Source organism: Chionomys nivalis, chromosome 16, assembly GCF_950005125.1.
Source record: "Chionomys nivalis chromosome 16, mChiNiv1.1, whole genome shotgun sequence".
Taxonomy (NCBI): Eukaryota; Metazoa; Chordata; class Mammalia; order Rodentia; family Cricetidae; genus Chionomys; species Chionomys nivalis.
In genome coordinates this window covers 59,844,539-59,872,015 of record NC_080101.1, presented here as the reverse complement: position 1 = coordinate 59,872,015, position 27,477 = coordinate 59,844,539, and the positions used below count along the sequence as shown (strand labels likewise).

The window sequence follows — 27,477 nt, the reverse complement described above, 5'->3', positions numbered from 1 at the left end:
CTCATTATGTCACTGCCTCAAATTCATTTTTGCCCCGCGAATGTACAGCGGCTAGCCACAGTTTAAGGTGATAATTACTTTATGCAGGAAGCTGGAGAAAACAAGCTCTGCTGTCCCTGAATGAATGCAGGCCCTGCTGACAAGGCAGTGCTGTGGGACAGCTGGCTGGCAGCCCGGCCAGAGGCAGCTGGGCCAAGAGGTTCCTGGAGAGAGTGGTTGTCTTACATGGACTTTTGAAGATAGCAGGTACATTCCTCAGTGAGATGGAGAGAAACTAGCAAGGACTTCATCTCAAGAGGAAGGAAAATGCTGGCTGTCCCTAAAAGGTGACAGAAGCAGGGATAGTTATGTCCCAGTATAACAGAGATAGCACAGACTCACGTACATACAGGATTCAAACACATATACAGATACTCAGCCCACAGCTACACAGGACCCTAACTCACACAGACATGTGCACAGACACATGCACACGTACACACAGGACCCAGACACACGTGGATATGACCCAGATGCAAGCACTGCAAAACGCATGACACTAACCCACACTGACGCAGATACACTCACAGAGGCCCGCAAAGTGCATGCTCTCAGAAGACGCTCAGCCTTTGTCACGTTGTCCCGGGCCGTTTCCATCGCAGTGTGTGTAAGTGGTGGCCTGTTGTTTTCCTGTCGGCTTAGTGGCTGCACCTGAATCTATGGTTATTTTAACCACCACCCACCACCCACAGTCCCACAGTCAGCACCCACCACAGGGTGGGGCTTCAGGTCCCGCCAGCACTGCTTTGCCGCTGCCACCAAATGTAGTTTTTAACTAAATCTCTATCATTCTATTTACCAATAAAGACTTGGGAGTCAAATATTGGGGTGAAAACCTGCTGGCTCAGAGAGGTCGAGAAGCAACCACTTGACTTTCCTTTTTGGCCAGAGACCCAGCAAGAGAGCGTCTCTCCAGCCGTCCCAAACCAAAAGGACTACAGATCCCTAAGTCCCCCTCTGTTTCTTCCTGTGTGCTTCTCTGTCCATACTCTCTGTGGCTAATTCCTGTCAACTAGTTGCTGGCTCTGCCCCCTGATCCAAGGTTGATTTTATTAGCGCAGTGTTGGTTTTCACAGTGCAATCAAATATCCCACAACAGCAGCCCTGGCTTGTGACGGCATGTTCACAGAGAACACGGTGTAGACTGCCCGTGACTCTTGCAAGAGCATGTGAGCTGCAGTCAGAAGCTTCAGACCGACAAAGTGGAAGAGTCTCTGAAGGGTCCTGGAGATGAGACTCTGAGCTGTGCCCCCTGAGCCGCTCACTCGCATCAAGAACTCCAGCTGAGCACACAGAATTGATGGATTGATCTGTTGATTTTTAGAGCCAATAGAAAAATACGTGCAGGGGTGATCTGCTTCAAAGCTGAAAACCTTCTTTGCTTTCCACAGAGGAAGTGAAGAAATCACCAAGTCCAACAGGACAGTATAAAAGTGGAAAAGGCTCATGCTCTGTGCTTTTGGGGAAAGGGGCTGCAATTGAAAGACTCAGGATACAGAGAGCCAAGGCCTGTCATGTGAGCTTTAAACTCCATCCTAAAGCAGGAGGGACTCCCAAGAAGGCAATTCTCTGTCCCCGTGACTGTTAATCCATTGCTCCATTATTTTGGGCAATTTGTGTTTGTAGTGTTCTACACATGCACGCACGCACACCCACCCCCCCACCCCACCCCCACGCACACATACGTCGTTATTGCTCCTGTGCTGAAGGTTCTTGGATAAGCCTGCTGCTTTGAAGCTCCTTCCATCTCTGTCCTTCCTTGCTGGCATCCTGGTCCTTCTTGCTTTGTCAAAGACCACAGTGTCCTGTCCTCAGTCATGTTACCACTTGGATGAACCCAATGGCTATTGGATACATACCCTGCCATCGATCCAGCCACCACATCTTGGACCCTGCAGTCTTCCAATGGTTTAGAAATGTGCAGTGATTTCCAAGAGCCATTCTTTTCATGTATTCTTTTCATGTATTTAATAAAAGTTTCCATTCATCATACATTAGAAGTGTTTTAAAATGATCTTCAACACAGGTAGTTTCGGAAGTCTTGGTTGATGTTGCCTTGTTGGGATGTGTTTAATTTTTCTGTTGTTTGATTGAGACCACAAAATGTTTCTCTGAGTTTCCCTGTAATCTTAAAAAGATTCAGCAGCTAAACGTATGGCTGGAGATACAGCTCATTTGGTAAAATGCTTGCCATGCAATCGTGTAATATGATTTCCCATTATCCGTGTGAAAAGCCAGACGTGGTGGCAAGCACTTGTGATCCCAGTGCGGGGAGGCAGAGAAAGGCAGATCTCTGGGGCTCACCAACTATCCAGTCCGGCCTAATGAGCAACTTCCAGGCCCAGCGAGAGACCTAGATCAGAAAACAAAACAAGGTAGACAGTACCTAAGTTAGGATGCTAACGTCTGTCATGGTCACTGTCCAATTGTGAAGGGACATCATGGCCAGAGCAACTCTTATGTAGGAAAGCATTTAACTGGTGCTTGCTTTTAGTTATAGAGGTTTAATTCACTGTCATCATGACAGGATACAGTGTGCAGGCAGACATGGTGCTGGAGAAGGAGCTGAGAGTTCCACATCTGGATCCACAGGCAGCAGGAAGAGAAAGCAATGCTGGGCCTGGCTTGAGCTTTTGAAATCTCAAAACCCACCTCAGTGACACATTTTCTCTAACAAGGCCACACCTCCTAATCTTTCTCAAGAAGAACCACTACTTAGTGACTAGGCATTCAAATATGGCCTATGGGTGTAGTAAGGAAGCTGCTTGTTTGTTTCCCGGCTGCCCAGATTCCTGAAATAATCACACAGAAACCATATTCTTTGCAGTACTGCTTGGCCAATAGCTTAAGCGTATTTCTGACTAACTCATATCATAAGCTAACCCATCTCTATTAATCTGTGTATTGTCATGTGGCTGAGGCTTACTGGGTAAAGTTCTATCCGGCGTTTGTCTCTGGCTGGGGCTACATGGCTTCTCTAAACTCTGCCTCCCTTTTCCCAGCATTCAGTTTAGTTTTCCCTGCATAGCTCTATTCTTTCGTCCTATCACAGGCCAGGACAGCTTGTTTTATTAACCAATGGTATTCATAGCATGCAAAGAGGCATCTCACATCATATGGGGGCCATTTTTATTCAAACCACTGCAGCATCAATTCTTTTCTTACAAGACTCCTATAGAAAAAGAAGCTTTTGTGCCTAATCACATGAATAGTTGTCAGATCTCATTCCCCAAACTCTTACTAAAACCTTCCTGGATTCAAAAACTGAGCATGGATGCTGTAACATCTTCAAAAGAAAAGATTTCATTTCTAGCGAGATTCGGCACATGTGTGCAGGGCCCTGGGTTTGAGCCCAACCTTGAAAGCAAGAGAAGTGACTGATTTTAGTCTAGACAGCAGATTTTAGTAGTTTGCCAGGGAAGAAGATTTACACTAATTTAAGAAAGATATTATTCATCTTTATTTCCAGTTCTTACTACAGCACTTTATTTGTAGGTAAATGGTATTCATGACGCCCTGGGGTGCAGTGCTTCCCCGTGGCTGGTAGAGGAGAGCAGGGGAGACAGTGTTAGTTGACATTCCTCTGAGCAAAGGTTAAGACAGTGCGCAGCTCCAAAGAATAAAAGGCAGAAACGGTGGCTGAGCACATGAGTGCCCAGCTGTGTGTGAGAACCTGGGACCTGAGGCCTGTGCTCACTGAGAGGGCCCACACTTCCCTGATCTCCTCCCGCCACTGATGAAGTCATCCAGCAGCCTGTTGCACAGACCTGGTGTTAAACCCAGCACGTTGTTTTTTCACAGGCAGCCAGAGGGAGCTCTCTGAAAGACAAATCTGACTGCTCATGAACCTTTCCCAGCCTGTCCCCGCTACTTCCCATTATGACCCTGGTGCCTCTTAAAGTCTTGGAAATAGGACGATAACTCTCCCAGAAGGCGCAAGTCATTCCAGGCTGCACAGTCTCAGTCTGTCCTCCCTCAGCAGCCTTGTCCTCACCCACCACACAGAAACCCGTCCTTCCTGAGACTGTAGCACCTAGGCTGGCTTCAACCTCAGCATCCTTCTTCCAGTCACCTGGGCAGTCTCTCACATGATCTTCCTCCTGGTGTGTACCTATTGCCAGAAAGTAGGGGCAGTGGGGAGAAAGGGAAGAGGAGGGAGGAAGGGAGGCAGATTAAAGTCTGGTTCTCCACTAGAACTCAGAGGGCGGGCGGTTGTTTTATCTGGAGACAGTAAACTCTCATCTGGTGCAGCCTCTGACACACAGCACTCCTAGAGTACCAATAGCATAGACTTTTTCTGCACAGAGTCTGCCCAGGCTTGCTACACATGGCTGTATCTTTGTCACAGCACCAACTTGTCCTAGCCAGGAGCCCACAGCTGCGCCTCCACAAGCCTCTTACAGAGGAGCTGGGAGCAGTTTTGCCATTCATGAAATACATCGTGCGTTAGCATGCGTGCACACACACCCACTAAGGGGAGCGTAGAAGAGGAAGGACAGGAGACAGAAGACAACTTCTGTTGTTGGGTTTGAGTAAGGAGCGAGAGAATGCCTTCCTGGGGACACGCCATGGATATATTCACGGATGTGAATGTCAGTACCCGCTGGGGAGCTTGGAGTTGGGCAGGAACGCTGAGACTCACACTGGTGCTCATGTCTGCTTTCTCATTTGTCCTCTCAGAGGCCTTGTCTGGATGAAGAAATCATTTAGAGACTCATCTTAAGGATTTACCCAGGGCCCTGCAGGTGGTGAGACAGAGCAACTCAAAGTAGTCTGATGACTTGTCCTGTTCACCAGGTCTGGATAGCACATAAAATGGCAATGAAGATTCCTGTCCCCTTAACCATAGTTCTAAGTATCACTTCCATAAAACTCAAGTGTGGAAGAGAGATTAATTTTTAGTTAGGTCTCTGACTTTAGTAAATGAGGGATTGGTGTGGTTTGCAATAGTAAATTCAGTTTCACATTAAGGGAGAACATCCATTATGGCTCCTGGCACCCCTCAGCCGCTCCGAATCTACCAGCAGACCTAACAGCAGTTTCCTCCAGTGGAGCAGAATCAACTTCATGTATCATCTCTTTGTGTTAATTATAAGGATTCGAGTCTGCAGCACTAATTAATCAGTAATTAGATAGTACTGTACCAAAAGAAATTAACAAAGATAAAAACAAAAGCACCACTCAGCACAAGGCTGTAGACTGATAACTTGATCCAAATTCTTTTTAAGAGATCTGGATGAAGTGATCACAAGCCATACCTTCGTTTGGTTTTGTTGGTGGCGGTGACCTCCAGTACTGATGGAAAACCTAAAGGTGATCTAGATAAGTAAACACTCTGGCTAGCTGGAGGTGCCAGCAGAGGCAGGAGGATTGCTGCAGCAGTCAAGGCCAGCCCGTCCACACAGTAAGTTTCAAGCAGGCAAGGAAAACATAACGAAATGCTGTTCACTAAGAAAAAGCAAAAACTAAACAAACATTAAAAATATTTGCTTACACTAATTTGTATTCTTTTCTTATTCTTCTTTGGAAATCTGTTTTATGACAGTCAGTAATTACTTTGAAATATACTAGTAGTTTTAGCAATATAAAATAAATGTATAGCTTATTATTAAATGTACAGTGTGTTTGTTACTGTTTCTCATTTTAAAATCACATAAACCAGCTTTTTGTTTTTTGTTTATTAATGTTTTATTAGCATTTATTAGTTATACGGAAACAGTTTCATTGTGGTATTTCATACATTGTATAATGTATTTTGATCATGTTTATATGTCTTACCTTCTTTACCTCCCTGTCCTTATCCCTTCTTCTTTTTTCTACTTAATATCTCTTATTTTTTTGTCCTTTCCTAAATTTCCATTTGACTTGTGTGTTTGTTTAGGTGAGCCAATCGTTGAGGGTGTCTAGGGGTGTGAGAGGTTATTTACAGGACTGTATACCTTACCAAATGGCTTAACAGTGGGAAGAAAGTCTCTGCTTCCTCCAGCAACCATCCTTAGGGAGGGGTGGACCTCGTTAGCCCCGACCCTTCCATCTTTTAAGCAGGTCTAATGCGGGTACTCACAGCTGCCTTTGACTTCAGCATTCCACTGAGCCTGGGAGGGAGTAACAGAGATGTCCCAGTCGTGACTGGGCATTCAACAGTCACTTATTTCCGGCCCTGCACGGGTTAGGTCTCTGCGCTTCCTGCTGTCTACCCTGAAAGAGGCTGTTCTGCAGGCACACTCATCTGTGGACATCAGCGGTCACTCAAAAGCAGCAGCTGCCACTTGCCCACCAGTGCCTCTGACCTCCCCCGCCACAGGCCTTTAGCCAGGTTCACAGTGCCAGCTGTCAGTGCTTTCCTGCAGGGAGGATTCAGTTCCAACAGAAAGCGGTTAGTTGTCCCCTGAGACTTTCCAGTACTGTACTTCTGGGTACACCCTGCCTGGCCGGTCAGTAGCGTAGCATGAGTGTCCGGAGACTAGCCAGCATGGAGAAAGCTTCCAACCTGGAGCGAGCTTGAGATCTCCATGGCCTTCCATCGGAGCTGGCGGCTGAGTGTGTGCATGGAGATTCCTGCTTCCCAGGCTATGCCTTTGTCTCGTCAGCGTCCTCAGAAGCAGTTTCCTCGCCCTGCTCCCGCTTGCTTATACAAGTGTTTTTACTTGCCAGTCACCGAAACAAATAACTCACCTTTCGATGGCACAGGCTGGGGTGTGAGCACATAGGGATTTTTGAGAAGAATTACATGGGAAAATGTGAAAGGTTGCCATCCTCCAGTGCCTTGGACTGAAACAATAAATTTGGAATAATTTAGTACTGTCTTGGGTATCAGAAAGTCAAACTGGTTTTTGGTAACTTCATGGTGAAATTAATTGAGCAATGTATTATGTGCCTGTCTTGTTGCTATGGCAAAATGCCTGACAGAAGCAACCTAAGGGAAGGCTTGTTTTGGCTCACAGTTTGAGAGAACCGCCCATCATTGCCAGGAAGCCGAGGGCAGCCCATCTTGTTTCTGAAGTCAGAGCAGACAGTGATAAATGTGATAAATGGCTATGCTAAGCTAGCATTCTCCCTTTGATTAAGTATAGCCTCCAAGCCATAGAATGCAGCAGCCCACATCTAAGGCAGGTCTTCTATGCAGGTCACCCAATCTAGTAAGTTCCCCACAGACAGGCCCAGAGGTTTGTTGCTATGGTGATTCTAAATGCCATCAAGATGATGAGATCACCATCTCAGGCAGTTCCCCTCGCTCTCTCTCTCTCTCTCTCTCTCTCTCTCTCACACACACACACACAAACACACACACACACACACACACACACACACCAGTAAAGAACTCTTTGGCTTTTCTCATTGGAAGAATTTCTTTTCCATCCGCTGTGAAGCAGTGCTGTGAGGTCCTGAGGTCTAAGAGGTCTCTGCTCTCGCAAATCCTGCAGCACACCTGTGAAGGGAAGCCGTATCTGTCAGAGTGACAGTCCACCTGCAAGTGTGGCTCAGTAGTCCTCTGCTGGGCCTCTTCAAATGCTCCCTAACTGGAAATGCCCGTCTCCCAGGAGGTGGGGTCGTTTACTTTGTGTCTATGCACTACATACATGTTTGCCTCTTGGTTGTAGCTTCTCCGTGGAAACAAGCTCACACAGGCTGACTCTAGCCACCATGATGGACGCCTTGCAGAGCCGTGCTTAACTGGCCAGAATTAAACCAGAGCAGCCTGTTTGCCTGCCTCAGTGATTGCCATAGCCATTCCCATGCCCCGTTCTTCCTTGAGAAGGCAGGGAACAGAATGAGGAACAAAGACTGAAGGCTGAGGAGGCTGCTCAGTGGTGAAAACAGTGGAGTTCAGATGCTCAGAAATCCAACCGAATGCCAGGTGTTCACCCGTGATTCCGGCCCCAGAAAGTGTAGGTGGGAAGCTCCCAAGCACTGGCTAGCACTGCCGCCTCAGTGGGAAAGGAGAGCAGTGCAGGAAGATCCCAGCCTCAGCCCGGAGCCTCCACACGCACGCGAGAGCACACACACAGAAGACGGGAGGGATCCTTGGGTTTAAACACCTTGGATGTTTTTCTCGCCTAGTTGCTGTCATCTCCGTGGAGGCTCTAGGGAACATCCGATCCAGATAGCACCGGTCTGGTCTCTCCCCACCAGTCCCACAGAGTAAGCAGCCAATGCCCCCAGGCACTGTTTCTTTCATCTGCGCTTCCTGACCTCTGCTCTGCATGATGCCAGCTCAGCTGTTGTTTCACAGATACTAACCATATGATGTCATGGGCTCAGGGACTCATCTTCATGTCGAATAAAGGCAAACGTTCCGTGGGTACAGAGCTCTCCTTGGAGAACTCGTCTGGTGTACCTCAGGCTGCTGTAGAGATACATGTCTCTCCACTCCCAGAACTGAGCCTCCTCAGATGCTCAAGCACTGTTATGTCGACACTAGTACCCTTCATAGCGCTTGCCACTGTCAGAGATTCTTTTATTCCTGTTGGTTTGTCTGTCTGTTATTCATTGTGTATTGGTGCCCGCAACAGCGTCTGCCTGGCGCATCTGCACTCTCAATAAATAGTTACTGGACAAACGATGAAGAAGGTTCCCTTCTTCCTGTGCTTTGATTGGAGATTGGATCGCTTGACCTCTTACTTAGAAATCCACTAGCAGAACGTTGGATTTTCCCGAGGATACGTTCGAAAGTAAATGTGGCAGCCTAGCGTACCTTGCTTGACCGTGGGTAGAGTGAACACAGACAGACAGCACTTCTTCCTGTTTTACAGAAAGTCTTCAGAGGAACTGGACATGGACAAGGTGACCGCAGCCATGGTACTAACCAGCTTGTCAACTAGCCCTTTGGTCCGAAGTCCTCCGGTGCGGCCCAATGGTAAGCCTAGGGTATGTGCTCTGGGAAACAGCAAGGCCTCTCCTGGGGACCTTATTTCAAATCAGGGGAAATGGGGGAAATGGAGACCCTGGGCCACCGACCTCATCCTCCTAAGACCCCAGCATTCTCGAGTCCTCACCTGGGCAGCTCACATTTTCTGAGTTCTGTTACGTGTTTGCTGCCTTCCAAGGACGCATCTGCAGTACTTATGTCTTTTCCCCGGCAAAGGGAGAGTAGTCTGATGAACGTGTTTTCCCCACATAATTTCTTTCTTGATTCGGAGATAGTTGTATCAGTGCACTCACTGAAGAGCCAGCAGTTTGTAAAAGCATTATCCCACACTTCATAACCAAAGAGAATTATTTAGTCCAGTCTTGAATTCAGTATATACTAGGTGTCACCTAGATGATTTGAATGTATCAATAGATTATAAAGAGTATCCATACTCAGAGAGAGTACACAGTCTCTTTTGGAAAAGAAGACTCAGTCATGGCCTCATTAATAGCATATTAATTAAGCACTGACTTAATTATCTGCCGAGTATTCTGCTTGCTTTGTCTCATTGTATTTCTACCAGCAAGCGTATGAGATGCTGTTATTATCACTGCTTTACAGATAGGTAAACCAAGGTTTGTGCGTAGTTCCCGTCTTCCTGATTCCAGATCTGCCTTCCTAATCATGGTGTGATACTGCTTCATTTAATCCCTGAGATAAACTGGGAAAGCAGACAGTGGGAGGCAGAGTTGGGCGGAGGACAACAGGAACTTCATTGAGACAGGTCCTGTATGCCTGACTGGAAGTTTGTCTTCTGAGCAAGCTGCTAAAGTTCCAGACAGTGGAAGTTAGGGTTAGGAAGTCAGGCTGCATACATGTTTGTATGTCTGTACGTGTACGTAGATGAACTTAGACACTGCAGAAGGCACACGCACTGACGTGCCGTGACCGTTCCTGGTTAGTGGTCTGGCCTTTGGGGGGCTCTTGGCAAATGAACACCCAGAGTTGCCTTTCTCAGCCAGGCAGCAATGCTAGAGGAGGAAAATTAGGATGACCCAAAATATTCTAGGAATGACTTTGAATTCTTACAGAGAAAAGGATATTCTTAAATTAATCATTATTTTTACTATATGATTCTTTTTTTGAGAACATTTCTACTGTTCCTTTGTATTTAAAGGTTAAAATTAAAATAAACCTTTTCATACGTCAATATGCACTTCTTTAGCACAGCAATAGAGTATGTCAGTGTTCGTTTATGGCTTTTAAAAAATAACAACTTAGCTAGGCGTGATGGTAAATGCCTTTAATCTCAGCACTAAAAAGGCAAAAGCAGATGGATCTCTGTGAAGTAATTAGGCCAGCCTGGCCCACATAGAGAGACCTTGCCTCAAAATAAATAAGATATTTTTTTAAAAATCTATTCAACTACTGAATTTGATATCTCTCATTTGATTTGCAAAAGGAAGCAAATTTTTAAGTAAGGAAAGCAACTTATAATAATAAATCCATTAGTTTTTAAGAGGATGAAAGCCATTTTCCAGAATTCAGGTATATCAGTGAGTTTGGGGTACCTGTTGTGATCCTTTTCTATGAGTGAGAAGAGTTTTCCTGTTAAGTGGTAGCTCTGCAAAGAGCTAAGAACCCAATTGGGCCCATCTGCATGTTTGACTAATACTCGCTTAAGATAAGGAAATCTGCAGCCCAGGAAACTGTGTTAGCTAGTCTTCCTGGCTAAGGAGCGAAGGAAGTATTCACAGACTGACAGGCAAATACACCACTAACGTTCACGTGAAGTGAAGTAGCATACCGTGACAATAGCTAGTTCTCAAAAGCAATTCATTCCTCCTCGTCCTGCAACCACACACCCAGCACCTGGTTTTGTTTTGCAAGTCTCTGTGGAGGATGTGAGGACGCTCGCTGCAGGACCACTGTGTAGGCTGTCTTGTCGTTGGAGAGTAGTGCAGTCTGCTGTGTGCATCCATCTCTCTCCATCAGGGAGGAAATACCAAGCTGGCTTTGTGATGCCAGCAGGTGCAAGCATGCAAAAAAGACCATGCGGGCCGTGGTGGCGCACGCCTTTAATCCCAGCACTCGGGAGGCAGAGGCAGGCCTGTGAGTTCGAGGCCAGCCTGATATACAAGAGCTAGTTCCAGGACAGCAACCAAAAACTACGGAGAAACCCTGTCTCGAAAATCAAAAAAAAAAAAAAAGACCATGTAATTCTGCCAGAGTCTTACCCTCATAAAGTGGGCAACTTCTACTTCAATTCAAACTTAACGACTTTTACTAAACTTTTTACTTGATGTAGCTGAGTAACTTTCTGAAATTCTGTAACTAGATAAGGGTAGGTATTTCTCTACAAATACTAATCTGCTACTCATTTTTGCTTCATTGGTAATTACACAGACATTAATGGGATTTTTAATGAAGCATTTTGGGATTTCCTCTTCCCTCACAAGTAGAGTTTGAATATACTCACAATGAACATAAATATGGAAAAGGATTATCTAGAAAGAAAGTAGAATTTACATAAGTGCTAATCAAGCTTGGACATCTTGAAAGATAACGTTAATCTCCAGTGGTTACAGGTCCCCTCCTCTGACGCTATAGGAAGAGATCTCTGCATCAGACTCCTACAGTTCAGCTGAGCACAGTTCAGTCAGTGGGGCTGCCAATAAATTCAGATGGAGGATGCTCTGGAGGACCAAGGGCCTCCAGCAAACCAGGCCCTGGCCTCGGCCGCCCAGGGTCACTTACCGGTTAGAGAGCAGCAGGTAGATGAACTTCCTGTGCCACTGTCAAATGGGGATGCTCTGCTCTGAGTGACAGGCGTAACAGTGCTTGAAACTACAGGCGAGCTCCATGAAGTAGAGGGGATTGGGATGCACAGTGTGAATGCAGAAGTTGGGGAGCAAATAAGTGTGAAGGAAGGGACTAGTAAGAGGGCCCAGAGGGAAGGGGCAGCGTGGAATGGGGAGTAGGACGCAGATGTGTGGAAATGCCATTATAAAGGCCACTATTTACACACTAACGTTGAAAATTAAGGTTAAGGGCCTAGCAGCAGTCAGAGTGGAAGGCACCGTTACTTGTTTGCTCAGCACTGGGAAGTCGCTCTACCGGTCTGGAAAGCGCCATTTCTGATAGTCTGAAGTCTTAATCTGATTTCTTAGTCATACATCCCAAGAACCATAGTCAATGAGTAATGTCTTTTTTTTTTAAAAAAAAAAAAAGGGGGGGGGAATTGGAACCAGAGGGGGCAACTTGGTGGCTAGTAGGTAGGATACCACATGCAGAAGTCTTGCAGCCAGCAAACGCAGAGGCCCCACAAGAACAAGAAATAACTATTATTTTCTTGTTTTTGTTTAATCTCCACCAATCCCGAGGAAAGGGTACTGCACGTTAAAACACACACCAGAGAGCCCGACAGCCATGTTGCATCGTTGCTAAAACAACTGCTTAGAAACTGTCAGTTGATTGGGATGGGTGAGAGCTTCCTGCTTACAGCCTCTGTGGGTTACTGCATACAGCATGGGCCCTTACACGCTGTCCCCTATGCTCACAGAGGGCCTCAGCGGGTCCTGGAAGGAGGGCGCACCCTCCAGCAGCAGCAGCAGTGGCTATTGGAGCTGGAGTGCTCCCAGCGACCAGTCCAACCCGTCCACGCCCTCGCCGCCATTGTCCGCTGACAGCTTCAAGCCCTTCCGTAGCCCCGCGCCACCTGACGATGGCATCGATGAGGCCGAGGCCAGCAACCTGCTCTTCGACGAGCCCATTCCCAGGAAGAGAAAGGTGGGTCACGTGCTGTGTTCTGCGCCCAAGGGACTGGTGCTTAGTCACTCGTGAGACTGAGCACACACGCCATGGAATGCTTTAGTTGTCTTTGACATTGCCATTTTCCCTGACTCAAGACGAAAGTGACTAGAACATCCATGGCCGTGCCCTATCAGTGTGCGTGTTCTGTCCTGTGTGTGCGTAGAATATCCATGGCCATGCCCTATCAGTGTGCGTGTTCCATCCTGTGTGTGCCTTGTCAAACGGCCTCACCTTGTTTGGACTAAGACCTCCTGTCCCTAAATGCTCTTAAAAGATAATCAGTATTTTTTTCTCTTCTGCTTCAGTCAGTCCAAAAGGGTTTGTTCATGTTTACACAACTAGATACATAAAAGTTAACACATAAATGTGTATGCTTCCATCCCAAAAAAATATGTTTACTAAACAAAAAGTATTGGGCTAAGTAGTTAACTGACTATAATCCATTCGGTCCTCCCAGCAGTACTTTATAGACTATATAGAGGTCCTGGGATATATTTAATAATCTAATAATTGGCCGCAGAGTTCACCAGAGCCGCCATCCAAACCCATGGTCTCTAAATTCTCTTTAGGAATCTTGTATTAGCATCGATTTCAGGGTTTGGATTTTTTAACATGTATTTGTTCGTGTGTGTGTGTGTGTGTGTGTTTGAGTGTGCGTGCAGAGGTTAGACACAGCTGGAGGGACTTGGTTCTTCCCTTCTGCCATGTGGGTTCTGAGCCTTCTCTATGACCTTCACCCTCTGTGTATAGAAGCATTTTTAGTTCGTAGGCTGCAGCAACACTGCTACTAAACCTAGAGAACATTACAGCATTGTTTGAAAATTATGTGACACTGTATGCTGGTTTTAAAATTTTACACGGGTGTTATCATTCTTAATGATGATTCGTAAACAAAACAAAGCGAGGCCTTGAGGACCATTGCAACCCTGTCCTCCCTGAACGCATTCAGAGAGGAAAACAAAGAGGAAGCCTTGGTCCAGCACCCTTGCTGCCTTCCTTAGCATCACTTGGAATGTGCAGGGGTGGAAGTACAGTAGTTCTCTCTGGGTGTGCCCCAAGGAATAGGGCTACCGTGACTCAGAGAAGAGAGTCCTTCCTGGAGAAAGTGTCCTGAAAAGCCAGGTCTATGTAAGGGCGCTCCCCGATTGGGACTCACTTGATGAGTCAAGCCATGGACAGCAGCCGACACGATTGACAGCTGTCTGGAGCTGAACTCTTGTTTAGCCTGCCAGTCCCAGGGTATCTGAGTGAGCAGTCCTGACATCCGTATGGACAGCGTGTGACAAGAGCTCATAGAACAGGGGCTCCAGTGCTTCCAGAGTGCATTAATGGCCGCCTTTCACAGCTACATTTATAATGTGGTGTGGAACCAAAAGTCCTGTTCTCGCCTTATGGTGAGACTGCGTCAGTCTGACTCAGGTCTACACACTTTTTCAAATTAGCAACAGCTGAGTCACTGAAGGCAAAGAGGAGGAAGCCTCACCGCAGAGTGGGCAAAGTACCGTCGTGCAGACGTGTGGACCGGAGTTCAGATCTGCAGAACTAACCCGTAATCCCCGTGGTCGACAGCAAGTGGGGAGATTCGCCAGACTCTCACAGGCCAGCTGCTCTGCTGTAGACAGAGTCTATCTCTGTGGTAAACAAGAGACCCTGGTGTCTAAACATGGTGCGAGGCAGGGACTGACACCAGCTTGTCTTCTGACCTCCACCATGACATGCACACACCCATCCACATGCAGATAAATAACACTCATTTGAAGGGCACAAGCTTCCTTCACAGAATGCTAGTTGGTAGACTAATCAGTCCTTAGAACTGTTTATTCTTCTTGGTGTTTTCTTCCTCTAGGCTCAGCCTTCCCCAGAGATGAGGGAACTGATAGTCACTAATGTTTTACTGCCTTGGCCTTTGTACTCAAAATTATTTTGAGTAGTAAAAAAATAGCAAGAAAACAGGACACCTACTATCCATCTTTTTGTTTACTTGGTGAACTGGTAGTCATTGAGCACTGAAGGCATAAATCACAAACAATCCCACACCAGTTTAGAATTATGATTAATAGAATGGTTATTTATTTAAAGGGGAAAAAACACCGTCCCAGACTACAGCCCTCTGCGCAATCAGGAAGAAGTCTAGTCGCTGGAAGCAGAGCAGGAAGTAAGAGAGAGCGGAGAGGGAAGTGGCCGCTTTTTTAAAGGGAGAGAGACCACACCCCAATGGGCTGGTATCTCAGCGGCTATTGGCTGGAGGAGAGGAAGGAGCTCCCGTAACACCTCCCCCTTTTGTTTAAGTAAGAGAGTTCTAAACCTACTATGAAATTATATACAATAAGTACAAATAGCCTATTCTAGCTAGCTTAGGTCTTATATAATAAATAGCTTGGCCAAGTCATGAGTGGAAAGTAACTACATTTATATAGTCTTCAACCCCATCGAAGATCTGAGAAGGGAAATAATGTTACATGACTAATTAAGAAGTGCAATCAAACAATTTCCAAAACATGCAACAAATCACAGAGACAACTAGCTACCTGGGCAATCACCCAAGGTCACGTTTGCAGCGTTGAAGCAACCAACTTTGGCTAAGGCCTAACATAACTGACATACCATTTTCAAAGGCAAGAAACTTCTCAAAACTATCTTACCCTGTCTTGGCAGGATATGACAGTCCTGTTTTTTCCATTCATGGATACTCTGTATTTCTGTCAGTGGTTGAGGTATGGGCATTTCTTTGCCCAAAGGCCAGTTCAGCCAAGAAGAAAGGCTCCAGGTGGAGTGTCGTTGGTGCTCAACATTCTCTTGGGAATAGAGCGGTGTTGCCAGGAGCAATTGTGTCTCACTACCACGAAACTCTGAGTTAGATTAAAGGCCATTTTCTACAGCTCTTTGAAGAGGTTGAAGATTATCTATAGAGTATAATCTCTATGTATCTAAAGAACCTGATTAGTCTAATTATAAATGACAAACTTAGAATACTATTGATCTATATAATTCTCAATACCTATATAACTTAAAGACTAAGACAATAAACAACTGTGAAACAAATGAGGACAATGACCTCCAAATATAAACAATGTACAAATATACATTGCAATATGATAAATATATATCAATACACAAACAATATATAAGTATCTTAATCAGAGGTAGAAATGTACACTGCAATATGGTAAATATACAATATCAATACAATGTATATATCAATACATAAAAATATTTTAAACAGGTAGAAGCATGCATGCATACAATAGTCAATATAATTTCACTTTGTATCAATATATAAGAATCGATACCAATATATTTGTCTCAAAACAATAACTCACAAGTACCAATCTATTATCCTATTATCCCATTATCCCTCTTTTTTTTTTTCAAATGATCCCTGAGCTTATAAAATTCCTCCTCCAACCCTCCAACCCTCAACCGTATACTATTTATAATCAACCCCTAAATGATGTCCTTAAACCCAAGGGCAAACTTTACTGGGAGAGGGGACATCGTCCTCTAGAATTACTTCCAGCTGTCATGGGGGTGACGTTCTTTCTGGGAGATCCCGTGAAAGTAAAATGATGGTTAAATTTCAAGATCAATGTCTTTTAAAATTGCAAATAGTCTCTGAGTATTTTGTGCAGGTCTGGCCAGAATGTTGTACAAGATGTACACCATTTCAGCTAACCAAGTTGGGATCGTCTTGTGCAGCTGGTACCCAAAACAGGTCTTGTGCCGGGCGGTGGTGGCGCACGCCTTTAATCCCAGCACTCGGGAGGCAGAGGCAGGAGGATCTCTGTGAGTTCGAGACCAGCCTGGTCTACAAGAGCTAGTTCCAGGACAGGCTCCAAAACCACAGAGAAACCTTGTCTCGAAAAAAACCAAAAAAAAAAAAAAAACAGGTCTTGTAGTAGCGCTATCAGTATCATGACGTCATATCAACCAGGTGGAGTTGTTGTTATGGGGCCCCATCTTCTTCCTGGAAACTTCAAATGTCACTGCAGGAAAAACTCATTGTTCATTGTGAAAAACTTAAACATTAATCATATAGACATATATAGACATACACATATTCAATGAAAGGCATGATAGATATATTCAATGAAAGGTATGATAGATATGAAGAAAAGCAAAGATGTTTTGTAAACTCATTATTTCTTTCTGTCCCATATCATGGCTCTTGACATGAGACAGAAACTCCAGAAACTCTGGGTTTTTCTCTTACCAACAGGCTTGGAATTGGAGAGGGACTGAGCCAGAATCCAACTTCAAAACCAGCTCTATATATTAATAAATAAATGCACATTAATACATATTTAAAGATAAGAGTAGAATAATTTTACTTACGGGACCTGTTTGATTTTCTTGCCGATTCTTATTGGGTTGTAAATAGTTTCCATCTGTCAGTATTCAAACATCCAGGGTCCCTTGAATTTTTTGAAGATGAGTGTTTTCCTGCAGAGATAAGAAAAGAACCCTGCCCCCATTCTATATATTTTTCTTATCACCTATATAAATATCATCATTGTGGATGAACTGTCATTTCTCCTTTCCAAGAGGTTTCTCCTCTTCAAATCTAAACTTTATTAATTTTGATGGTATTCACAATTTTTCTTCTCCTGTGGAAACAAGAGCAAAACCCCTTCCCCAACGTAGCACATCTCCTGGCTTCCATTGAGAGGTCAGCACATCTTTGAAATAAATCGGTTGATTTAGTTCAGCAGACTTTTCCATTATCCAATGTCTTTCTGCCGCTGTTGTTCCTTTCTCATTAGCGTTAAGAAAATTCAAGGTTAATAAAGCATTATGTAATCTATTTCTGGGGGTATTTTCGGTCCCTTTCTGTTTGTTCAGCATATCCTTTATAGTACGGTTTGATCTTTCTATAACTGCCTGACCTGTAGGATTATTTAGTATACCTGTAATGTGTTTTATATTATAATAAGCAAAAAAGCATTTCATTTTCTTAGATACGTATGCTGGACCATTGCCTGTCTTTATCTGTGCAGGTATACCCATGATGGCCATAACTTCCAATAAATGGGTGATTACTGAATCAGCCTTTTCTGAGCTCAGGGCAGTAGCCCATTGAAAACCTGAATATGTGTCTATGGTGTGGTGTACATATTTTAATTTACCAAATTCCATAAAGTGGACACATCCATCTGCCAGATTTCATTTCTTTTAGTACCCTTTGGGTTACTCCCTGCAGGCAACGGTGTTTGATTATAGAAAGAACAAGTAGGACATCTCTTTATAATGTCCTTAACTTGTTGCCATGTAATGGAAAATTCTTTCTTTAGGCCTTTACTATTGACATGATGCTTTTTATGAAATTCTGAGGCCTGCAACACACTTCCAATCAATAATTGATCAATCTCAGCGTTGCCTTGTGCTAGAGGACCAGGCAGACCCGTATGGGACCGGATGTGTGTTATGTACATCGGACAAAGCCTATTCCTGATTATGTCTTGTACCTGGATAAACAATGAAGTCAACTCTGTGTCGTCTGGTATAAATTCAGCGGTTTCAATATGCAAGATAACTGTTTCTGCATATTGTGAATCTGTAACTATATTAAGAGGTTCTTTAAAATCCCTTAGCACCATAAGAATGGCATATAATTCTGTCTTCTGGACAGAATTATAAGGGCTTTGTTTTACCTTACTCAATTCATCTGACTTGTAACCTGCTTTCCCTGATTTATTCGCATCAGTATAAAACGTACGGGCTCCAGTTATGGGAGCATCACGTACAATTCTAGGAAGAATCCAAGAAGTTCTCTTTATGAGGTTAAATCTATCACTTTTGGGATAGGTGCTATTAATTTCTCCTAAAAAATTAGCACAAGCTCTTTGCCATGGTTCATTGTCTTCCCATAACTTTTTTATTTCTTCAGTAGTAAAAGGCACTATAATTCCTGCTGGGTCTATACCTGCTAGTTGACGAAGTCTCAGCTTACCTTTTATAATTAATTCGGAGACTTTTTCCACATAAGTTTTTAATTTTTTACTTGGTTTATTATGTTTAAATATCCACTCTAAAATAATATATTCTCTCTGCATTAAAATCCCTGTTAGAGAAATTCTGGAAGGCAATATGACTAGGATGCAGCTAAGATTTGGGTTCACCCTATCTACATGTGCCTCCTGTAACTTTTTCTCAATCATTGTCAGTTCCTTTTCTGCTTCAGCTGTCAGTTTTCTTGGATTACTCAAATCTTTCTCACCATCTAAGGTTTTGTTTAAATGAACTATTAGATCAGGTGTTATCCCAACAGCTGGTCGTAGACTGGAAATGTCTCCTAACAATCTTTGGAAGTCATTAAGAGTCTTTAACCGGTCTCTCCTAATTTGTGCCTTTTGCGTTTTAATTTTCTCTAACCCTATTCTGTAACCTAGGTAATTAATAGAATTTCCTCTTTGAATCTTTTCAGGGGCAATTTGTAATCCCCACCTAGGCAAGACTTTCTTTACTTCTTCAAACATCCTTTCTAAAGTATCTTTATTTGAATCAGATAACAAGATGTCATCCATGTAATGATAAATTATGGACTTGGGAAAGTGCTTGCGAATTATTTCCAATGGCTTACTTACAAAATATTGGCACAATGTAGGACTATTGAGCATCCCCTGTGGGAGGATAGTCCATTGATATCTCCTATTAGGCTGAGAATTATTATAAGTAGGCACTGTGAAGGCAAATTTTTCTCTATCCTTTTCTTGTAACGGTATGGTGAAAAAACAATCTTTCAAATCAATAACTATAAGAGGCCATCCTTTTGGTAACAGAGAAGGCAAAGGAATTCCAGATTGTAGTGGGCCCATAGGTTGAATTACCTTGTTGACAGCTCTTAAATCTGTCACCATTCTCCATTTACCGGATTTCTTTTTTACAACAAACACAGGAGAATTCCAAGGGCTGGTTGATTCTTCAATATGGTGAGCATCTAGTTGCTCTTGCACCAGCTGTTCCAATGCCTGTAATTTATCTTCAGCTAGAGGCCACTGTTTGATCCATATTGGCTTTTCAGTTAGCCATTTTAAAGGTAGGGCTGCTGGTACCTCTAAAGGTTTGCTATTTGCTGTATGTTCTTGTACAGCCTGAATGGCTGGTGACCTTTTTCCATAATACCTCATCATATCCTTCCCAGAATTATGAGTTCCTGGAACTACAGGAATGTTAATCTGGGTATTCCATTGCTGTAGCAGGTCACGGCCCCATAAATTTATTGCATTATTGGTTATTTATGGCCTTAGTCTTCCTATTTGCCCTTCAGGCCCTATGCATTCAACCCATCTTGTGCTTTGTTTTACACGAGATAGAGTTCCAATTCCCAGGAACTGAACAACTACCTCTTGAAGAGGCCAATTCAGATGCCAAGATTCTGGAGTAATGATACTTACATCCGCACCTGTGCCTAATAAGCCTTCAATAAAAGTGCCATTTATACAGACTCTTAGCTTTGGTCTTTGATCGTTAATAGAAGTCTGCCAAAATATACATTTACTCTGTCCTACTGGGTTTTTTGACTCATCCTCCACGCATAATTCATCATTTAGACCAGTATTACTTTTTACAGCAGAAATTGGAGCTTTTAATTTTCTTGGTGAGGCACATTCTCCACTATGACTGGGAATGACTGGGCCACTGTTGGCTTGGGGGCCTGCGAGAGGCCCCTCAAGGAGTTTCCTGATGATATCGGGTTGCCCTGTCTGTCTGTTGTTGACCTGCATTCGTTGGACCAATGCCAGTCTTTACTGCATCTCCTACATATACCTGAAGGCCGAGGTCTCCTATTTTTGTCATTCCCAGAAGAGATATTATTCCTAGAAATTCTTTGTCTGCAATCCCTTTGCAAATGTCCTAATTTACCACAATTAAAACACCTGGCAGTTTGATGTCTCCTCATTGCTTTGGAAATCGCTTCTCCTACCCAAGATTCATCATTATAGCTAAACGTCTCAACATTCATCGTATGCTGAATCCATTCATCCATAGGTGCTGATTTACACTTTAAAGGCCCAATTATCTTTTTGCATTCTATGTTTGCATTCTCAAAAGCTAGAGATTCAAGAAATATTCGTCTAGCTTCTGGGTCTGTTACCCCTATGTCCAGAGCCTTAATTAATCTTTGCAAAAAGTCAATAAAGCGTTCTCTCTGTCCCTGCCTAATCCTGGTATATGGTTCAACCCTTTTTGCTGGATCTTGTATCCTATTCCAAGCATTTAAAGCTGCTTGGCGACATAGACACAGTACTTCTTCGTCATAAAGAGCTTGGACCTGTGGATCAGCATATTCTCCAGCACCAAGAATTTGATCTTGGGAAACCTCCACACCTTTTGCTCTTCCTTGCTGTTCCATATGTTTGGATTCTTCTCTGAAATGGATTCCAAACATCAAGGAAGGTCCATCATCTAAAACTGCAGACACTAACTGATGGAAATCATGGGGGGTAGCTCTAGCATTAGAAGCCCAAGTCCTTATCATTTCCTTAACATATGCAGAGTGCAAGCCAAAATTAACAATAGCTTGCTTAATTTCTTTCAGATCATTCATTGCTATTGGCGTCCATCTAGCTTCTTTGACTCCCTTTGTGCCTTTAGAAGTTGACGCTTTGTCAGAATTAAGTATAGGGTATGTCACTAAAACCCTGGGTAAGCCAGTTTTAATAGCTGGTGGCGGCATTGTATCCTGTCCTTGTGCCTCCTTACTCTGTTCACCAGCTCCAATAATTTCTTCAATCTTTTCAAATCTTTTTATCATTGTCTCTCTTAAATCTTGAATCTCCTGACCTGTATATGTTTCTAGTGATTTCACTGAGGTATCAATTTTTTGGTCCCCATTCTGCACCTGTGATTCCAAAGCTTTATTTTTTTTCTTCAAAGATAACATGTCCTCCTTAAACTTTTCTTGTATATCATGTAGATTCCCATCTTGGAGGTGCATTCTGTCTGTTACCTTATCAAAACTTTGTGATAATGTCTGAACGTCAAATTCAACAGCCTGAACCCTTTCAGGTAACTCCTTGGATATGGAGTCAATTTTGTCTATCATAGTATCCACTTGTTCAGATAACCTCTGATTTTCAATAATTTTAATCCTTTCAATTAGTTGTTCATTATTAGTTTGTAAAGATTCTATCGTTCTTAGGAGTGCCATATTCTTCCTTAATGATAGAATATGGAAAAGAAAACTGAAACCTAGTAACAAGCAAATTAAGGTATCCCCATAATTATATAAACTTTGCATGATATAATCCATTGTATTAGTAAACAAAGCAGTAAAATTTGCGTTATAAACAAAAACTGCAATATTACCTATTATCCAGAAGGTGGCGCTGTTGCCGAGTTGCTACGAAAATGGGGTCCTGTTTCAGTGTCTGCCTTAGTAGACGTTAAAAACTGGAAAATGCGAGTTTCTCAACAAAGTAAATGTAATTAAATCAATTCCATACACAGAACCAGAAACCCAGAATCCAGGGGTAGAGAAGAGCAACCCGAGAGCCGCTTATGCCTCCACGTGACAGAGTCGCCCCGAGGGGTTGCAGCTTTCGGCAACTGCGCACCCTGGTTCATGCCACTTAAGCACTGCACTTGCAAGGGAGATTTAAAAACGACTCAGAAAAGAGCAAACCACATGGACAGAGACTACGCGGACCTGTGGAGTTTAAATCCACGTAGGCAGGCAAACGATAGGGTGTGTGGGGACTTGAAGTCAATCTGAGGTGTCTAAAGGGAAAATATAAAGAACTGCAGCAAGAAAAGCCAATGCGTGATAATTTATATTAAACTGCTGGCTCCACGCACAAGGCACAGGCCACAAGGCACAGGCCGCAACTGAGGGAGGGAGGGCTCATGCCAAGTCAAACTGGCGGCAGGCAGCTGAGCGGGGATAGGAGGGGTCCTAAAACCAAACGTTCGGGCGCTAGATGAAGGTGTAAATCACAAACAATCCCACACTAGTTTAGAATTATGATTAATAGAATGGTTATTTATTTAAAGGGGAAAAAACTTACAGATCACCGTCCCAGACAACAACCTTCTGAGCAATCAGGAAGGGAGGAAGGGAGTCCACCGGAAGCGGAGCAGGAAGCAAGAGAGAGAGGAGAGGGAAGTGGCCGCTTTTTTAAAGGGAGAGAGACCACACCCCAATGGGCTGGTATCTCAGCAGCTATTGGCTGAAGGAGTGGAAGGAGCTCCCACAACAGAGCACCACCAGGCCAAATGCTGAACACCCTGGAGGCAGGGAACAGCTGCTTCATTCAGAGGTTGAGAGCTGGGTGGGCAGAGGTTGGTGCGTAAAAAGGCTAGACTAGTTTGAGAGACAAAAACAGTTCAGATGTTGTTGCAGGATGCAAGCGCTGTCATTCGGGTCTTTTACATTTCAAACCGTGTCTCAAAAGGTCTCTGCAGAATTAATTTAACTTCTTGCAATGCCGCTTTTTCTGTCAGTCTCTCATACCCTTTCTTTCTGGACCAAATGGCTAGGCAGAATGATTTCTGCAAAAAAGGACTGTTCTGTCATCAACCAAGTGGTGACCTTAAAATATAGATCAGCATTTGCACGTTCATCCAGGGAGTGGGCTCCAGAAATGTACCCCTTGGGCCTCAAGGTGCACCTTGGCCCTGCCCCACAGAAACCTGGTGGAGTGCCTCAGCCCTGTGTGTGTGGCAGACAGTACCCTGTCCCAGTTAAAAGACGAAACTGCCTTCTCCTACGCCTACTCTTCTTCTTCTTCTTCTTCTTCTTCTTCTTCTTCTTCTTCTTCTTCTTCTTCTTCTTCTTCTTCTTCTCCTTCTCCTTCTCCTTCTCCTCCTCCTCCTCCTCCTCCTCCTCCTCCTCCTCCTCCTCCTCCTCCTCCTCCTCCTCCTCCCCTCTTCTCTCCCTCCTCCTTTTCTCCTCCCCCTCCTTTACCTTCACTCCCTTAATCTCATTAAATCAACTGACTTAAGCTTTGTCTGCATGGGCTCTCCCCTGCTGTGGTTTGGACCCACCTGCTGCCAAGATCCCTCTCACACAGAATCATTACAAGAACTCCAGATGTGTGCATTGATAGCCAAGCTCAGCAATACCTCTGGGACACTGGGGAAAGGAACGTTCCGTAGCATACCTGTGCACAGCCAGAAAGTGCAGTGAGGAGTCGGCTCTGTGCTTCAGTCACCTGTCTGCCTGAGGGTCCAGATATCTGTAGTTATTGGTGCTGAGAACTGACTACCAAGTGCCAGAGTTACGAAACTGAAGAGTAATTCATTTGCCTGAGCCCATTGTTCTTGTTGGTGGAGTTCATCTTATTTTCCTGTCTATTCTTTTAGATTATTAGTATGCATTTGAACTCTCGGTCTCTGCAGTGGTCACATATCTAGTGAGGTTGTTCGAGAAATTTCTAGACAAGATCCTTCCAGCATGGGAGTTTTGACTCATGAGTAAACTGTGAGTCGATCTAATGAGAGATGAACAACACTCTTTACCTAACAGGACAAGAGAGAATGTGCTGGATGTAGGGTTAGCATTGTCTTCTCAGGTTTTCATTTCCGCTGTGTACTTACTTACGTGTGAGTGGATGCTGTGGGGGGCATTTCATACTATAGCTTATCATTACAAAAGTTTGGAAGCACCTGCTCCATGTACTGCAAGGTAAATCCAGGTGCCGTGATCCAGAGTCAAATTAGCCACATTCCAGCCTTAGCGACGCTGCTATGAGAACCTAAGAAAGCCGTTTTGTCTCCCATCACCTGCTGAGTTGTAAAGTTGGTCTTGTGCCTGTCACGCCTGGAAGAACGGTTATGAAGTTGCTAAATGTGGCCCCATGTGATGGAACATGGAACTGTTTTAACAGACTTTGTGTGAGCTACAAACCCAGCAGGGAAAGCCTTCCCTGCACTCGTGATCTTTCTGACCTCCTGCAGGCGCTCACTGATAACTCTCCTGGATCTGTTTATGAAAAGAAGTTCAAAGTGTGAGTTGCATTGCATAGGCAAGACAAGTGTTGTCTCTTAATGAGAAGTATTTTCTGATAACCCCTGTATTTACATGTTTAGTCAGAGTTAAATGCAGCATTTCATTTAATCATCCCCCAAATCTCTGATACAGCCTTATTTCCAGTTTGCGGGAACAGCTCATTTTGAGTTGTGTGTATTGCCCAGTGTTGTGTTGCTTATATTCTGGCATAAGGACAGTGAGCTTAGCAGAAATAATAAAGACGATGCTCTTGAGGCAGAATGAGCTGGAGCATCTACTGATCCCTCGCTGCCCACAGAGGAGAGAGGCATGTGGGCAGCATAGTCAGCCGGCCCTGGACCAACACTCTGTGGCCAGGTGGGAGGGAAATTGTGAGAGACCAGCTTCCTGAGGGTGCCATCTAGCAGACTTCCCTCTGGTTTCAGGTAGAGTGGGGCTCTGAGAAGGTTGCAGTTCCTGTCATGACCACAAGGTGATGCAATGACCTAAGGCATGGGCACTCTGGTAGTCTCAGGAGAAAACCGTTTCTATAGAAGGCTAAGAATTAACTCCTGGAAAGCCCAAAGTGCCAACAAGTAAGGAAAATGTCAGATTCCTGGTTTCTTCAGATCTAGAGCCTGGACATCCTCTGAAGTTGGGGTGTCGCCTCTGGAGGTACCATGTCAATGAGACTGTTGTGCGGATCATGTGAAAAGATGGAAGAACAATAAATGCAGCCACCAGTACCGTGCTGTGGTTTCACCCTTGGATATTGGGGTGGCGGGGGACAGCGCCAAGCGGCTCAGGGTTACTGAGGCCCTCGGTCGCCCAGTGAACTCGGGCGCAGTGAGGGTAGCTCTGGCCGGAACTGGAAGTGCACCAGGAAGCCTGACACAGGACCCCCAGCAGCACCTCAGCTACGCTTGGAGACTCTGGCTTCTGTTCGTGGGTGTGGTGACTCCGGACATTTTACCGGGTACAGGGAGAAGCTCTGTGCCAACACGGGCGCCCAGGCAGCCGTGTGCTCCTCTGCCACAAGTTAAGCACTTGTTGCACAGATCACCCGGATTAGCCCCGCTGATGAGTCCAGGAGAGGACCCGGTGCAAACAAGAGATCTGGGCTAACAGGATGCAGGACTAGCCAGCCTTGTGGCCCTCAGACGTCATCCACTGCCATCCTGACCTTTCCACATGCAACCATTCGACCTCACCCAAGAGGGAACAGGTGACCACAAGGACGAAATTTACTTCTAGAATCCATGGATAAAGAAAATACACGACGAGAAATCTCTGTTAGCTCAGGAACCTGCTCCTACTGACCAGCGCCAACACTCCTGTGCCCCTGGGGCAGCCTGTTTCCCGCTGCCCTGGGCAGGCCAGCATTGGTGCATTTCCGCTGCTGCGGTGTGGCCGTGAGCACTGGGGGAACGTGGAGACGTGCAGTGTGCAGACAGAGTTCTGGCAACAGGAACGCACACTCATTGCCAGTGGAAATGCAAAATGGCGTAACTACTTTGAAAAACAGTTTGGCAGTTTCTTACAAAGTTAAATATATGCTAACCATATGACCCAGCAACTCTACTGTTACATATGTATTTACCTAAGAGATTAGAAAACACATGTCCACAAAAAAACTTACAGACAAGTGTTCATTGCAGCTTTCTTCATTATCACCCCAAAGCGGAAACAACGCAAAGTCCGCCAGCAGGCACGTGGAAAAGGAAATGACGGCGTATTCGTATAGCAGAACACCACACTACCAAGAAAGAGGAAAAGCGGCCAATACCCAGGACGGTGGGCTGATGTCAGTCTTCACGCCATGGGGAAAGAAGCCACGGACGCATACATTCCGTGCACACTTACAGAGATCTTGGCTGTTGGTTGTCTTTAGGACAGTCTCACTACAAGACCAAGCTGGTCTCGACCTCATTATGTAGCCAGGGATGACTGACTGACTGAGGTGGTAGATTACGTGTGTGTACCATGTGCCCGTTATACATGCTTTTCACGTGCTAGGCAGACACTACCAACAAACCGTGCGTGTGGGTGGGGCTTACCTAATGTTTGAATTCATTCAGTACTTTGAGTTTGCTTCATACACCTACTAATTTCATTTAATCTGCTCAGTTTACAAATAAAGGAGGGGGCCCATAAGCATACACTCACATGTATAAGGCTACTTCCTCAATTAATATTATATCTGGGATCCTTTAAGGGCTTATTTCTTTAGCGTTAGCCCTTGGTAAGGATCTCAGTGGCCCTTCTGACCCTGAAGAAGCCCTGGAGACAAGTTGAGAAGGACATGTGGTGTGACAGAGCCCTGATCCACAATTCAGAAATTTAGACACACACATACCCACATACTTGTATATACCCCACAATCCCCATTTGAATAATATACGTTCCTGTGAGTCTCCAGTGCTCAGAAGAGCCAGTGTGATACTGCCTAGGCTATGGTGCTATGGTGGTGGTGGTCACGAAGCTCCCAGACTGTTGCTTTAATCCAGTGTATTCCTAGGCATGTCATCATACTTTGAATCCCAGCCATGTTCCCAGTCCTGGGACTGAAAGCTACCTCTGGGAACTGCCCTATCAGTCCTGAATATCAGTCCAGATTTATCAGGAAAATAGAAGGGGACTCCATATAGCCCGGTATGAAATCATTTTAAAATAAGGTTGTGGCCAGGTATAATGGCGCATGCCTTTAATCCCAGCATGGAGGGGGCGGGGGGATGCTGCAGAAGCAGATAGATGTCTGTGAGTTTGAGGGTGCGGGGGCAGGGGCTGCAGGGCAAGTGGATCTCTGAGTTTGGGTGTGCTGAGTAGGGGGGGCTTGCAGAGGCAGATG

General features: G+C 44.7%; 1 protein-coding gene across 2 annotated transcripts in view; it reads left to right on the top strand.

The window, feature by feature from the left end:
• Nucleotides 1-27,477, top strand: part of Znf704 (zinc finger protein 704) — a 209,128-nt gene that overhangs the window by 144,597 nt on the left and 37,054 nt on the right. For both annotated transcript variants that reach the window (XR_009058408.1, XM_057790241.1), the window contains exons 3-4: nucleotides 8,793-8,896; nucleotides 12,453-12,679. Coding sequence is in view for 1 of the 2 variants with exons in the window: in XM_057790241.1 (XP_057646224.1) it covers nucleotides 8,793-8,896; nucleotides 12,453-12,679 (331 nt within the window). In the remaining variant the exon portion in view is untranslated. The remainder of the gene's footprint in view (nucleotides 1-8,792; nucleotides 8,897-12,452; nucleotides 12,680-27,477) is intronic.